Source organism: Rhipicephalus microplus, chromosome 1, assembly GCF_043290135.1.
Source record: "Rhipicephalus microplus isolate Deutch F79 chromosome 1, USDA_Rmic, whole genome shotgun sequence".
In the NCBI taxonomy this organism is placed as follows: Eukaryota; Metazoa; Arthropoda; class Arachnida; order Ixodida; family Ixodidae; genus Rhipicephalus; species Rhipicephalus microplus.
In genome coordinates, this window is record NC_134700.1 from 167,128,722 (window position 1) to 167,145,368 (window position 16,647).

At 44.2% G+C, this 16,647-nt stretch overlaps 1 protein-coding gene across 2 annotated transcripts in view; it reads right to left on the minus strand.

The window, feature by feature from the left end:
* Window positions 1-16,647, minus strand: part of Fancd2 — a 76,627-nt gene that overhangs the window by 41,557 nt on the left and 18,423 nt on the right. For both annotated transcript variants that reach the window (XM_075887595.1, XM_075887596.1), the window contains 7 exons: window positions 13,919-14,053; window positions 11,831-11,962; window positions 7,729-7,836; window positions 7,053-7,102; window positions 6,659-6,718; window positions 5,462-5,663; window positions 4,746-4,825 (listed from right to left, as the gene is read on the minus strand). In XM_075887595.1, coding sequence (XP_075743710.1) covers window positions 4,746-4,825; window positions 5,462-5,663; window positions 6,659-6,718; window positions 7,053-7,102; window positions 7,729-7,836; window positions 11,831-11,962; window positions 13,919-14,053 — 767 coding nt within the window. The remainder of the gene's footprint in view (window positions 1-4,745; window positions 4,826-5,461; window positions 5,664-6,658; window positions 6,719-7,052; window positions 7,103-7,728; window positions 7,837-11,830; window positions 11,963-13,918; window positions 14,054-16,647) is intronic.

The following is a 16,647-nucleotide window of genomic DNA, read 5'->3' on the forward strand; positions in this document are numbered from 1 at the left end:
CCTTTCGTGTTATTTTGTTTAGACGACGATAATCTACGCAAAAGCGCATTATGCCATCCTTCTTTTTAACTAAAACAACCGGCGACGCCCAAGGACTGTTTGATAGTTGAACGACGCCGCGCTTTAGCATGTCACCTACTTGTTCATCGATGACACGGCGTTCAGTCGGTGAAACACGGTACGGTCGCTGCCGTAGTGGTGGATGATTACCTGTGTCGAACTGGTGGCATACAGTAGACGTTCGACCTAAGGTAGCGCTGTGACTGTCAAAAGATGGCCGAAACTTGTCAAGGAGGCTCTAAAGCTCACACCTCTGTTGTGGGTTTAGGTCTTCGTCGATTACACGGTTAAGAATGTCGGCAGTTGAAGGGCCATTCCCGGAACTACAGGAGAAGGCACTGACTTCCGATGATCCATCAGGAACGTCAAGTGTAGCGATGGTTTCGAATGATTCGATTGAGCTGATACATTTGCCCCGAAGCAGCGTAATCGTGAATGGGAAAGGATTCCCCACAGGCACGTTGGTCGCACCACCTTGAAGAGTAACGAGAGCGGTTGAGAGCGGTGATAGGTGGCGATGAAGGAAAGCAGCGGAAGGCGTGAAGATTGCGGTAGCGTCAACGACGGCGGAACACGACACAGGTGCGAAGACAGTAGCGCGCGGAGGGATCCGAGTGTCGTCACTAATGACCAACATCGCGTAGGAAGGGCAATCATCTGCAGGTAGAGCATCACCATCACCAAGAGGACAAAAGACAACTTCAGCACGGGCACAATCAATGACGGCTTGGTGATGGGAGAGAAAATCCCAGCCTAAAATGATGTTGTGAGAACAGTGCGGGAGTACTAAGAACTGCACTGTGTAAGGCGCTCCTTGAATTACAAGTCTGGCAGTACACTCCGCCACAGGCTGCACAGCCTGTGCAGTGGCAGTATGAAGAAACGAACCCAAGTAAGGCGTTGTCACTTTTCGAATTGCACGGCAAACTTTTTCAGAAATGACAGAAATGGCGGCACCATTATCAATAAGGGCAAGTACAGTAAACCTTCAAGAACAGCATTAATCACAGTCGGCGGCGAACAAAGAGGGCTTGTGCTTTGCGACGAGGACGCAATTCTTGCCTCAGGAACTGCGCCATTTAGTTTTCAGCTTCGATTGTCGGGGGGCGTCGGTGCATGGGGAGGGCGAGCGAGGACGTGGAGAAGGAGATCGGCGATCAGAAGGTGGTCTTTGGCTTGGTCGAGGAGGGTGCAATTCGGGGTCTGGAGTGTAGGGAAACGTGTGGTCGTACTCATATGAACGCGGGTTTTCACGTGAATGGAGCGGGCGGCGGCCGCAAAGACGTGCGACGTGTCCGGGTAGACCACACGAAAAGATCGGTCAGTTGTCGGCAGTGCGCCATGGATTAGGGACTCGGTGGACTGGAGGTCGTGGAAGCTGGGTGGTATAAAGAGGAGCAGGCAGTGGAGGCGGCGCTCGGAACGTGTGCGGTCGTGGTCGTGCTGCTGCTTCGGCATACATCTATGGCGCATTGACTGGTGGCACCAGCTGTGGAGAAGGGCCTCACACACTTGGTCTTGTATAATAGTCCGCAGTACAGGGCTAAGCGGTGCACTGCGCTCCGGTAGGCCGGAGGTGAGCGACAGTTGGCGGGCAACTTCTTCGCGTGCAAAATCTTTTATCTGCGAGAGGACGGGATCTTGCGAGAGAGTCAAGCTGGACATCGATTCCTGATGGGGGACAGCACGGCGGGTGACGAGACGTTCCCGGCGGAGCTCATCATAGCTTTGGCAGAGCTCGGTAACTTGAGCGACAGTAGCCGGGCTTTTTGAAATGAGCATCTGGAATGCGTCCTCCTCGATACCCTTGAAAATATGCTTGATGCGGTCCACCTCTGTCATGTTCGCATCAATGCTTTGCACAAGTCAATGACGTCTTCTACGTAACTGGTGAAATTCTCACCAGGCAGTTGAGATCTTGACTGAAGGCGCTGCTCCGCACGAAGTTTGCGAACAGCAGGACGACCGAAGACTTCACTGAACTTTGTTTTGAATTCTGTCCAGGTTGGAACGTCGGTTTCATGGTTCGAAGCCACAAGTGGGCAATGCCACTGAGGTAAATGCCGACGGTGGCCAGTCTCGTGGCTTTGTCCCATTTGTTCAAGACACTCACGAGTTCGTAGGTAGCCAGCCAGTCATCGACGTCATGATCGTCCGTGCCGCTGAATATGAGAGGGTCCCGCTGACGCACCGCGCTGGAGCACACGATGGCCTGGGGAGCCATAGGCGGAGGGCTTGTGGCAGATGCAGTGGTCATAGCGGCAGGTCGAGTCCGGCTTCGCAACTCCAGGATTGCGAGGAGACCAAGCAAACTCCACCAAATATAATAAAGAACTGTGACAGTCAGAACTGTTATTTGAAACTAGGTAGGAGCGTAGGCCTAGCCAGCGAAAGCAGCGATAACATCTGGTGCGAGTGTCTCGTGCTTAGCACTGACGATGTGTTTTCCGAGCTATGCATGACCCACTACATTCATCATTACACAGGGGACAATTCGTTTGGGCTGGTTTCTGTTTCTCGCTCGGCCTTTCAAGCTATTTTGGTGGGCAGGAGGGACAGGCATAGCCCACTGTTGTGACTACACCATATCTCGGCAAAAATTGTCGAGCTCACTCAGACTCATGAAATATACTTTGTACTTAGGGCTCACTCAGACTCAGGCTCACCAAAATTTATCTGAGCCAGACTCACTTGGACTCAAACATTACTTACCCAAACTCACTCAGATTCTGACTCGCGGCTTGATCTGAGTCTGATAGTCCAGAACTAGCTTTCTCGACCATGGTGTCAAAGCTCTTTAACACCGATATCTCATTTAATTGGTGCTCCTCTTGGCGCCTTTTGATATAGAACTTTCGGTTATGAGTGATTGAACAGTAAGCACATTTTTCATGGAGGGGATCAATAATAATAATGATAATAATAATAATAATAATAATAATAATAATAATAATAATAATAATAATAATAATAATATTATCTGGAGTTAAACGTCCCAAAACCACGATATAACAACAAAAACAAGAGATGGCAACAAAAAAATATAATTATCAGGAACTTTCCTGGATAAGCAGGTGGAGGTGGAGTTCAAGGCAACCCCCTAACGTAATTCATACCTCTGATCAATATATATTGAAATGCTTTATATATGATACTGCTCTGAATTACTCGTGAGCAGACAAGAGTATAAGTGTGAATCCAGGTAAGGCTTATAGTAATGATAAAGATAAGTAGATAGGACTATAGGTCGACAAACAAAAGTGGAACTCACTCAGACTCATCTAAGAAATATATCTTGCGCTTTGGACTCACTTGGACTAAGACCCACCAAAATTTTCTAGAGCCAGACTCAATCGGACTCGCACGCATGAAAATGTTCAACCGGACTCGCTTGGACTCCGACTCACAGCTTGATCTGAGTCTGAGTGAGTCGACACATAGGTACATGAGTTTGCCGACCTATAGACTACACACTTTGGTAAGTTAACAGAACGGCAACAGTTATACCATTGGTCCACAGCCAACTACCGAGCAAAGCTTCCTCCATGTGTTGCTCGCGTCAAAGCAGCTCTAGCAGCGTAGTGAAGAAATACAGTATATGCACGGCTAAGCTGTTTTGTAGCGCAGAGGACTAATTGTCAAAGTAGGTGCAACATAATGTTCCCCAAATCACTTAGCATGCAAGGTGGATTGCACAGGTGCTGAATTATTTTTCAAAGTGGAGCATCTGCACAGCGTGCTGTGCACGCTGCAGTATTCGCAAAATGTGGTCGCTACAGCTGTATGCACGGATTGGCAATCTTATTTGAGAGATGTAAAAAAAAAACATTAGGAGCCTACATAGTGGCCCTTCAAACGCTCCGTTTTTTTTTTTCAACCCACCAAGTTTGTCTAAACGTTATGGTGCTCAAACACTGACCAGAAGGTCATGGGATTGCCTTTTTGCTTTCACCAAAAATGCAGGAAGTCTGTGTATTTAGTACATTTAGGTGACCATTGAAGAACCCCAGGTGGTCGAAATTTACAGTTTTGCACTACGGTGTCCCTCATAATCAAATAGTGGTTTTGAGACGTTAAACCTCTGGTATTATTATTAATATTCTTTATTTTCTTGACCTGATGAGCACACTGAAAGCTACACAGGGAAAGACGGCACGGGAGAAAAAGTTGCGTAAGCGCGTGTTATGACCCTGACAACACGTTAAAAAATGCGATCGCCCCATCCTGCAGTGATTCGTATGCGCAAGTGTGAACACTGCATGATGTTGTTGTGCAACAGTGTGAATAATGCATAATGGAAAGCAACCCCAGCAAGTGGTGGCACCCCATGGCAAAGAGCGCATTTGATTCAAATGCTGCTCTGGATTTATGTCAGCTTTTGGCCAACACATGCTATTCGTTGTTCGATGTGAAATGGCTGGTGCTAAAGCACGCTAGAAAACATGGCAACATTGCACTATGCTTCTAAACGCTTCCTGCTGTGTACAAATGCAAGACTTAGCTGACCTGTTCATAGCAGTGTATGCTTTCCGCAGGGTGTATTTTTTCAACAAACCCTAGGGGTGGTACATGACCACTTTTAAACGACGAAATAAGATTGTTAACCAGACGCCACTGGAAGCTAGTACCTTGCTATCTTGCTTTCACAAAAAGTGCTTCAGCACAGGCGTAATTCAAAGACTCACGTTTGCTCCAGTTCCCCTTGTATAACGTCAACAATGTAATCGTCCTGAAAGTCATTGATAATGGTGTCGCTAATCCAGGTCTGCAATATAACAAGACAAAACGCATCAAGATAAGATGAAACTACAAAAGCCAATTTCAACCAAAAAAAGCATTCAATGCCAGAAATGCCAGAAAGGGCATATCTTTATCAACTGTCAATACAGCAACAATGTTTGGAACTAGTGACACCTGTGTCACACCAGGTAAATTTTCGGTAGCTACTCTTACTTTCAAGAGCTACAAACACATGAATCACACAGCTCCAGTTGAAAAGTTTGTTTGAAGTTGCTTCACATCTGACCCTTCCCCAAAACCCCCTCTCATTGAAAAAAAAGAAAAAAGCCTTAAGTCTTAACTTCAGTACTAGTTCAAGCATTCGTGAAATGACTTATCTATACGATTCTTACATGGTGACATCACCCTATCACACAAGTACCCCATTTGTCATCACAGACATCAGCTAAAGACATTTGGGGTGCAATAAGTGAGAAAGTATTACAATGAAAGGCCATGTAAATTATTCCGTTTCTTAAGTCTGAGCTCAAATATATTTATACCATATAAGCCAAACTGCACTCAGGTCAATTTCCTGACAAAGAATAACCATAAATTACATTTAGTCTGCAAACAAACAGACGAATCACTGATATAAACACTACAGGCAGCTAAGGCCTACCTCAATGCTCTGCCCGAGCTCTCCCCGTACGACGATCCGGCTGAGCTCGTCGTAAAAGAGAGACATAGCCTGAGGCCAGCAGGCAGTTGATGCCCTCACGAGCTCAAGGAGCTCGACTGCGGATCGGACAAGTTCCTCAGGAGTAGCGTGGCTTGATGACGTGGACGCAGACAGCTGAAGCGATTCGCTTGTCTTGATTCCCCTGTGAGACAAGCATCGCGCAATGCTGTTTTCGCTCAGAAAGTTATAAACAGTTAGCCATTAGCACAAATGAGCTATGAAGCTACTAGATTACTGCTGCTATTCTCTCAAATATTGTAGCAAGTTCATTTAATTATTAACTTAACTTAAATTATTAATTAACATTGGCCAGTACTAGTGTATCATACATGTAAATATGGCAGGTTTCACAGAATGAGCCTATGAGAAATTTGTATGCTTTTCATTTCCCTTGCACGGTATTTTGCATTGACTATAGCTTATTTTGATAATTTTACGTCCACATTATGGGTGTGCTGAGAAATACCCATTTATAAAACGGTGTTATATGGCGCTGACCTAAAAATGAGAACCGAGGAATTCCTGGTTTGCTTTATACGACAAGCTTCTCATGACCGACAATATTGCCACAGAGATAGCTCCTTAATAATCTCTGTACCAAGAAAACCAGCAAGACGCTAAGCGGGCATCTACAGTGCCTCGCATGCTTCTCGTGTATGGGCACGAGCTGAGAGACTGACCTAGAGTTGTTCGAAAAGGGACATGTGTGTGGAGTGCTTTGAGACTCTTCCATTAGTATTAGTATACCTGCTTTTTGGACACAAGTTCGCCCATAATAAATCATTGTTCCCCTCTTGCAATATGCGACAATATGATACAGCAGTTCGAAGACAGCAAAGCAAAGAGGGGCCATAGTGTAAAAGCAGTAAAAAAAAGACCTTGAAGCTAAAATAAATTTAGATCGGCAGCATGGCCAAAAGGAAGTACACTCAAACCTCATTATCACAACAAAGTTGCGCCTTACAGGAAAGTAAGTTTGTTATATCCGAAAATTCATTCTAAAGGTTTATTTTTAACACTACATTTACTGCAATGCTAATTTAATTTACTTCGTTATAATCAATATTTTGTTATATCCAGGTTCTTTATATCGAGGCCTGAGTGTATGGCAGGATCTGCAAAGAGAACAGAACTCACTTGGTCGAGGCCATGGCTTTCACTGTCATGAGCGCCGCAACAACACCGATCCTCTTAGACCTGCAAGAAAGTTACGCGAGCAAATATTTCTAAAAAATTGTGTGAGATTATTTGGCATGAAAAAAAAAACTACCCACCAGGCCAATATGTTCAAGTATCAAAAACACATAGGGGCAAACAGAGTAACTAGAGCACAAATTCTTTAATGACAACTCTTTACAGAAGCTCGTGACCTTTAACACTTGTTGAACTTGTCGAAAATTTACATTGTATAGTCTTAGACAGATGACATATAAGTAAAGACAACAGCACAGGCTTAAATAATGTCTTTACAAGAGTTTTGATCGAACCATTACCACCATGACATCTTAATGAAAGAAGAAAAAAAAATCACCTGGGGCAAGATTTCATCACCATCTTGCGTATTACCATGTGTAACTCGTCCTGTGGAGTATAAAAAAAAACATAACTTTAGTTAAAACTAGTTAAAACTACACTTTAGTGAAATGAGGGTATCACTGTATCAGCATCTGGTATGACAAAAAGATTACTATCGTCTTGAAATTGCATCGCGATACATTTTCATAATTTTTTTTTTTCAGATGCAAGTCATCTGTCCCTCATTGCCCATTAGCAGCAATTAGCATGTTCCAGTAAAGAAACACCGGTCGATAACTGCGTGCTTTGCGCTTCCCCAGGTCTATCTGCTGCGCAAGGCCGCGATGAGCACCAGCATCAACGCTGCCGCCACTGTATGCGTTAGAGCCCGCTGCTTCGCATCTACACGTGGTTTCCTTTAGCGGCATATGGTGCGATTTTTTTTGTGTCCATGCTGAAATATCTCGTAAGACACCAGTGCACATTAAATTTTTCTTCCTAAGTTCTAAATGCAGGACGAGCATGACTGACTTCACAAATCCCACTATGGTTGGATTGACAGATAGACAGAGAATGCATTACAACAACATAGTTGCCTCTGAGAGCCAAAATGAAGTCCCCTAGGCAGTATTAGTCTACATAGTTACCCATCACAGTATGACACAAAATATATCCGTTCCCATTCTACTTACTCGATAGGTTTCACCCTGTCGTCCTCCGCGGTAGGCTATGAGAGCAATAATCAGGAAAAGTGTGCGAATCTGGCACAGCGAGAGGTTCCGCAGTATGTCCAGGGTGCTCTGCATTTGTGACATAAAACACAGCAGAGTAATGTGAGTTACATTTCAGGGGTCATAAGGAAATGGTCCATATGCATTAAAATGAACTCGCTTCATGTGTCAAAGTATGTTCCTTGTATTCACCTATAGTTTCGAGTGCAAACGCTAACGTGGACTGGAAAAGAAAATCATAATCGTATTACTTTTCACAAACACAAACACAAAGTGTTCAACAGGCCGGGAGAGAACCTCCTGTCAGTTTTGACCTTTCCCGATGATTTGCTATGCTGATAAATTACAGACGAAGAATGGTGAATTGCAGATACATTTCGTACTGTCTATAATGCCCAACTCTTCAATCAGTTATGTTGACATAAGATCAGCCTATTATCACTGTTGATCACTGAAATCGTCTTTTTCAGAGTAGTGGAAGAATGGGTGGACAGGGCAGACCCAGCTATAGCTTTTTGACTTTTGTCACAGTAAAGCGGACTTGAACACAAACCTTTGATGACGTATTAGGAAGTGCTGTGTCAACGAGGATATAGAGAAAATTTGCAAATGTCAGAATGGTGAAAATTTTTAAAAATGAGCAAAAAGTAAACAGAAATTAGTACAATTAACGCTCAATAATTCAAAGCTGCTTAATTCATTACTTTGGCATGCAGCCCTATAGACGATTTTCTGCAGCTGGTTTGTTCAATCAAAACTAGATGGCACTGCAACATTTTGGGCGTTTTCCGACCATGGCCGTTTTTTTTTTTCAGTGGCTTTCTGCAGCACTGCTCAACATCCGTGTCGTGTCGTTTGCTCGGCGTCCCCGTAGAGTCTCGTGCACACGAGTAAAAGCGAAGCAGATGCTGTGGGAATGCCGAGCTGAGGACGCAACGCGGATGTTGAGCAGTGCTGCAGAAAGCCACGGCAAAAAAGACGGCCATGGTAGGGAAAGCGAAGCAGACGTATGCGCCGGGAAAGTCAACATGGTGACCCCTGTGGGTGCACTATCCTCCCGCCTTGATCTTATCATGTGGTTGTCCTTCGCTGTGTGACCCGTAAGTTCCCAAAGCATGTGCTTATTTTCATTATATTTAGATCCTGAAGCTTCACGAGCGATGTATTCGTCGATATCTTTGCAGTGTTTTCAAGATTAATTCTCAAATTATCGGAGACAAGGCTTAGCAGACATGGCTAAAACAAACACCCCTAATCTCCTTAATAAAGACAGAACATACCTGATGCTTTGTCTCCAGCATGACAGAAAGCAGTAGTTGATTTCATAATTTATTAATTGCTGTGACGACAGTGGGCGAGTAGCAAGCATTAGTTTGGATCGAAGCGGGCGGCCACGTCGGCATGGGTGCCGCCATGCTGGCTTCTAACCCCAGCTACCGGCACTTTCGGCCACGACCGCTTCGCTGGCCCAACACGTTGGCTGTAGCAATTGGCTGGGGAAGACCAGTTACAGTCACATGATCGAACATGGCAGCACCCGTGCGCCACTGTGGAAAATCGTCAATAGGAACCCAAAGCTAAAGTTTGCAGGGCAACGACAACGTCGTGCTGCAGCTCTGGCGGCAGTTGCTTGGAGAGAAGCGTGGCAGAGGGTGCAGATGATTCAATGTGGTTAACCTCAGCGAGAGCAGGCGCGGTGCACACAGCACGCATTTTGCTGTCGGTGCGGAAAACTTCAGTGCCTTGCCATCAGCTTAGGTCCTCTGAACTGAGACGCTTGCTGTTCGAAGTTGCCATTTCTCCATGGTAGAAGTGACCCTGTGGAGCGTCATTGAGATCCAAAGTATTATTGTGTGCCACAACAGCGCAGTACCAAGCACGCGATCCATATATAATGCTATCTGTTGCCAGACAAGTCGTATGAGAGAGAAAGAGAACAAGCGAGGATCACCGCAGTTAAAAGAATAAAGTAAGTTCTAGCTCTGTCTCACCTTCAGTTTTGATTGTCGCAATTTTTCACTTGAAATCATTTGTTTTGACTACCTGAATCAGTACATAATGTGGCTTGTACATGCAACGACTGCAGAAATGATTGCTCGCTGTCTCCCCACATTGTGAAAGTCCTGTTACGGCTGTATGTTGAAACAACTTTGTGTTTTGATTCCTTGTGTTTGTGAGATATAGCTGTCATTCATGACTGTTCACACTCCCATGTGTCATACAGCGGTTAGTGTTATGTTGTTGGTTGCTTTCAAATGAACTGCACACATTGTAAAAGGTTCAAAATCTGCAACTCACACATTAGGAAGGCTGCATCATTGCGCTGAAACGAGCGTATGTGCATTTTCAGCAAACTTTGCGTCAATTTGTTGGTTTGGTCTATTTTTGTCGCTTAGGGTGCTATTCATTCGAGCCGCTGATCTTAAAACTGGCACTTAATACCTGAATTATAGTCGTCACCTTCGGAGATGTACGGTTTTCTTTCCTGCGCACCATGTGTATGCATGCTATGCTCCGTACAGTACTTTGAGGGTGCGTTTATGTGTGCGTTAATTGCGCGAGCTCATTGCGTGCCGGTATCACATCGTGCCTGAAATTCAGCATTTATCCTTGTTGAGCCGTGTTCGCACAGCAAGTCTGGTACACCTGTAATGTCGATATTTTCATGAAAAGAAGTGCGAGGAAAACAAACGAGGTGAGCAGTCCAACTTGCTACGCAGCGGTTAAAGCTAAGCTAGCTTCCTCGCAGCTAAGTCAATAAGTGATGTTCCAGCGGTACAGGACCCTTATCAGGCTCTTTAGAGCCATGGCCATGTAATTTTTTATTTTTTTGCACGCCACAAAAGTTCGTTCGCGACAGTATGCATTTGCTGCTGCCAGCATGCTCCCCAAAACAACAATCACATGCTTTTCATTGCATGCCGACAACTTGAAACAGCAATCGAGTGTGTGGCTTTCTTTCGCAGTGCACATAGACCATCAGCTATTTTTCATGTATGACGGTATGAAGCTCACCTCAACAATTACTGTCGTACGCGGCAATGTTGTGGACTTAGGAACTGTATTTCATGTTAAATCAAGCGTCACTGTTGTCTGCTCGACATTACAAACATAATTAACGAACTTTTTGCTTTGATTACGTTTGCTTTCCAAAGTGTCTGTCCAGCTGGGAGAACTCTTTCAAGCGGTACATAATGTGGCGCTGCAAATGCAGCGTGAGAGTTTTGCACGTGCATGGATGCGAGCAGCAGCGAGGCGGCGGAAAGAAGGAAAAACGCGCAACGTGCATTGCCAGTTTGCATTTTCTGCCAGAGATGGTGTTGCCTGTCCAGAGGTGTAGTACCACTAAGTGGTGTTTTGAGAGCCTATAGAAAAAAATGCTCAATAATTTGAAGTTAAAAGTCCGTAATGCTGGTTAATTAAAAGTTATTTTTCAGTCAAGAGCCTCAAGGGCTCTTGACTCAAGAATGAAGTGCCACATTTCAACGACACCACACAAGCTAGACATTACACAAAAGTACAGCACGAAGCCTAATATGCTCTCGAATTTCAGAAAGTGCAGAGGTGAACTTGACGATGGCAGTTTTGGCACCACTCTTGGGAATGTCCATTTTGAAGAGTTAATTGCCATGGACAGCAACACCTAAACATGCTGTGCACTAATAGACAGCGAAGTCATGCAGATGGTTCAGCCCCGTAATTGCATTCCATAATTGCATGATGACGGACATCGGCAATGAGCCATCGCAGCAGTTTTTTGGCTTTGTTAGAGACGACAATGCTTACAAAGAACTTCGACATGTGCACTGCTTGGAAAACTTGCTAGCCACAGCCAGATTTGGCAGACAGAAGCAGAAGATGATGAGAATATTTTTAAGGGAATTGTAATGTTTAAAGCTTTTAATTAAAGGTGCAGTTTCTTGCAAATTTTGTTTGTTGGTAGTTCGTATAATTAAAAGTTATTTTTGCGGTTCTCGTGAACTTCACATAAACGTGAGTCGATTGTAAAAGTCATAGGATATGTGCATTCTAATCACAGATGAAAAAGTGCAGAATTGTTGACCTTGAAGAAACCACCATATGGGGCCATGAGGATCGTGTGCTGACGAACAAGTTCCAAGGCACAGTCAAAGGCAGCGTCCATTTGTGAGGTGACACCGCTTCCAAAATGGGTGACAAGGTTCAGTACCACTTCCTGCAAAGAGGGTTGAACGAGCATTAAGCACAGCACGAGTCATCGCAAGATGATAACATTATGTGGAGTTTTACGTCCCAAAACCACGATATGATTATGAGAGACGCCGTAGTGGAGGGCTACGAAAATTTTGACCACGTGGTGTTCTTTAACGTGCACTGAGATTGCACAATGCATGGGCCTCTACCGTTTCACCTACATCAATATGCAACTTCTGCGGTAGGGATCGAACCTGTGACCTTTGAGTGAGCAGTCGAGCACCCTAGCCACTGATCCAGCAAGGCTGACACTCATCGCAACATTAGTCAATGTCTTGAGCCCTTAGAAGAACAGCACAGTGTTGGAAACAGCAGAGCTAGTGGTGACATCTGTGACCGAATGAGCACACTGTGCAGTCATCTAATTTCACTGCACCATTGTGTTTTGTTGTCTGCAACAGATTCTTGCGGCAAATGTCTTCATAGCACTATTGGAACTTTGTATAATGCTTCAGCACATAGCATGTACAACCGCGAGTAAAAGTATGTCGACCACGGGAGTGCGTGCCAAATTGCATCTATGAGCTATCTGCTTTCGTGGCACCTGTCATTGAGACAACCCCAAGATCAGTAGTGCATGTGTACGTCCCATTATAGCTGTTTGTTGTGATGTAGCTTTGCTTGATGCGGTTACAGTACTCGTCGACTGAGCATCAGCTGGTTGTTGCTTTCTCTGCTCTGTCATATCTGCACCATTGCTTCGATTGATTTGTGGGGTTTAACGTCCCAAAACCACGATATGATTATGAGAGACGCCGTAGTGGAGGGCTCCGGAAATTTTGACCACCTGGGGTTCTTTAACGTGCACCCAAATCTGAGCACACGGGCCTACAACATTTCCGCCTCCATCGGAAATGCAGCCGCCGCAGCCGGGATTCGAACCCGCGCCCTGCGGGTCAGCAGCCGAGTACCTTAGCCACTAGACCACCGCGGCGGGGCCTGCACCATTGCTTCACGCAGCTGTTGCGGCTGGGCTGGCTTGCATACACGGTGTGTATTGTTTTTCCCTTTCTTTCTCTTTTTTTTGTCCTCCCATTTATTCCACTTCGACATGCCGTGCTTGATGTGTGCCAGCAAACATGGGAACCGTTTGTGATAACACAATGCTGCTGAAAATACAACTCGTTTTGCGTGAGCCATCTCAATGCATTAGGAAAGCAACACTCCACCCGATAAAAAAAAAAAAAACAGAACAAAAGCGATGAGTTCGAGCCAGCACAGTGTTGCTACTTAAAAATATAACAGACCCTACGAAGCAGAGAAAGAGACACCCAGTCTACGTTTAGTTGACGAGCACAGCAACCATACCAGGCAATTCAACTGGAGAGGCCAGCCAGCATACATGGTAGGATGCCCATGTGCACAGCTGCTTTAGCACCCCTCTCAACAAACGGTATCACGGTGAAAGACAGCGCGTCGATGCATTGTGGCAAGCACACCTGTGGTCTGCATACAAGTGTACCTAATCATCATGTGCACACTAAGGCTATAAGTGTGTCATAACACAACAAGAAGTCGTTCCATATCGCAGATAAATATAGTCACAGAGAGCAAGAAAGAAAAAGCAAGTAAAGCTTCCACTGTAATACATCATGGCTCTAATTATAACGAGAGGAAGCTGATGGATAGATGTCCTCATAGTGCAGTCACACTTCATTGTAAAAAAAAAGTTGCATCTTACATGAAAATAAGTTCAGTATACTTGAAAACATGTTATCAAGGTATGTTCCTAACACCATATCTATGGCAAGATTATTCTTCATTTACTTCTCTATAACCAATATTCTGTTACATCCAGGTTTTTATATTGAGGTTTAAGTGTAGATCCTTGCAGATTTGCATAATTGTGAGAAAAGTGCTTCCCACGGTCAACACAATCGTTTGGGCTATGAAAAGAGGATACATATCGTAAGCATGCCTCTCTGGTGGTGCCTTCGTAGCAGACGAACATGCGTTGGTACATGCGTTCTCCAAACTTCAGAACTTGCGGTTCTGGACACCAGAGCAGCACCTGAGCCAGGTGCATCATAGTGCGGCTGTACACTTTCATTACCTGCCACCAAGGAGGAGATAAGAGCTCATTAGATATGTATATATGTAACATGGTCCTATGCAATGAACATTTTACAAAATAAATTTTTGTAACACTTTTTATCACTTAATAACCATAAAACTTCATGCGATTGAGTCTTTACATAACGAAATCTGTTTATATGCAATTTAATTCCACGTAACATTTTGCTGCAACCGTGCAGTCACAAGGCGAGGTCTTACCGAAAAGATGGCTTGGGACGTTGCACTTTATGCGAGTCTAGTTATGACCCCACAAAGCATGGGGAATATGCAAGATCTGCCTGCATATGTGAAGGAGTATTCAATGGAGTGACTTCCTTCAAGGGTAATAGGTGCGATTATTCAAGGTGTTGCTTCCGACAAGTCTCTCTCCCTCGAGTGAGCGGGAAATTTGATCAGTTCCTCCTTTCCAACCACAAGGGAGTGTTTGTAGCTAGGAAATAAATGCTCCCCTCCCCACTTCTAATTCTTAGCGCTACACTGTCTGGTTAAGACTTCCGACTGCTGTCACGCTGTGCAGTGCCTTTGCACTGAGGAGGCTGAGTTATTCTTTATTCCTTACAAAAATTCTTAAGGCCCTGCAACACTTTCTCCAGCATAGTCGTTAGGAAATTAGTAGTCGAGGCTCCTGAGAACGCACAGGCAAAACATTATAGTGCAGCACTAGCCCTGGAATTATTTTCAAGTGAGCTAAAAATTGTTCTCCTCTCTTTTGACATCAGATGTCATACACCTAAATGATCGTGCTAGATACCCGAATTCCCAGCCATTGGCTGATATGAGTATCGCAACTGCATAGTTATCGAGGCCGCCACACGGCTTTGATAATCGCATTGACAGTAAGTGGCACGTTCGAAGAAAAAAAAAAGTGCTCAGGTTTATAATGCATACCTGATTTAACTTGTTTACCCCGCGTAATCACTCCCTGTTTAGCATTTGGCGACCTCGATAGGATGAGAGAAGAGAGAATGCAGTTACAGCATCTAACAAATCTCTGTCACTCTACATTAGTTGATGGATTAAAAATTTTTTTTGTGGCGGTCAATCTGCAAGGCGATGAACTCCTTTAAGTACGCTATTTGATGGTTACTTCGAAAAGTGTTGCAGGGTCCTTTTCAGCCAATTAGGTCTTCATAAAACCCAAGAAGTCTTGAAGCTCTTGGCTACACAAGTGATTTGTGCCCCTTACCTAATATAAAACTTGAATAAAGGCAAAAGAAAGTCTAAAGAGAACTGACTATTCAGTTAATTAGAAATGCAGAAATAATTAGAAAATTATTTCAATGGCAAGAAACTGTATTTTTGCTCTCTACATTCTCTGACTTGATTGTGTGTTGGCTTCACGTTTTTAGCAAACAAACATAGCACCTCTTTGTTCCTCTTTTATTGTTCTTGACAAATGACAATCTTTATTTTGCAAGTGATCATTAACCTTTTGGCAGATACCTAACTATCAAACATGGCGATGTTTTTTTTTTCAGATTTTAAATAAATTTCCGAAAACAACTTAAAATTTGAGTTATCGAGCTGCTACAGCTAAACTGAACAGCAGTGGCTCCGATAAAAAGTTGGGCAATGTAACAAGGAGTCTTTGCAAGTGAAAAGACTCCATATATCCCAGGGTAGGTAGTCTTTGCCATCCCCATCATCCAGTGATCAAATCTGCAAACTACAGATGTCGTCAAACCCACGACTGCGTATTTAACTTAAGCTGTGGTGTTCAGTTAAGGGTTAAAGGGACACTAAAGTGAAGCCATGAATCAATATATATTGATAAATTTTACTCCAAAAATTCTAATGTTGTTAACTGCACCATTGCAGTTTTAATAAAAAAAGCAGAAAATCAAGCACGATGTTTCATTTTTTAATTTCGTGCCAAAAGCTCCCATTGTGATGTCAAGAATTTTAAAGTGTACTTTTCGGATTTTGGGGGCATTGACCCAACGAAATATCCTGAAATTCGGTATGCTAAGTCTCCGGTGTCCTCAGAGGACAGTGTACTTCACTTTTAGTACTGATTAGCAACAACGTAAACCCTAGATGACGTGGTCAAAATGAATGACATCATGGCGATCGGTGTGGAAATTTCAAGGTGGCGTCGTCACCAGTAGCTTATTTTTCCCAGTTTCCTAGAGTACTACGTACGTGTCTTTTTGCGGCAAGCACGGTTATTACAGTCCAATCTCGATAATTCGAACTCGAAGGGGCCTGAAAATTTGTCCGAATTAAAAGAAGTTCGAATTAATGAAAGCTAAATAAACAGAGGGCTCTCCATGTAGTGACGCATGTGCATTGAGCTAACACACATGGTGGAAGTTTCAGAAGACGTACATTTATTCACAAATCACAGGACATCTGTTATTAATTGAGGTAATCGGTGATGCGCGTCTGCACACGTTTGCCTTGCAGCGAGTCAATCAACTTCGCATGCAGCTTGCAAAGCATTTCTACTTCCGCTTCAGCACTCTCCTGGCAAGAGAAGTTGCGCGCAGAAATGTCCAGCGCCGACACTTCCTAAAGACGACGACAACAACGACTTTGTACGCAGCTGCAGCATGGCCAGCACGTGACGAG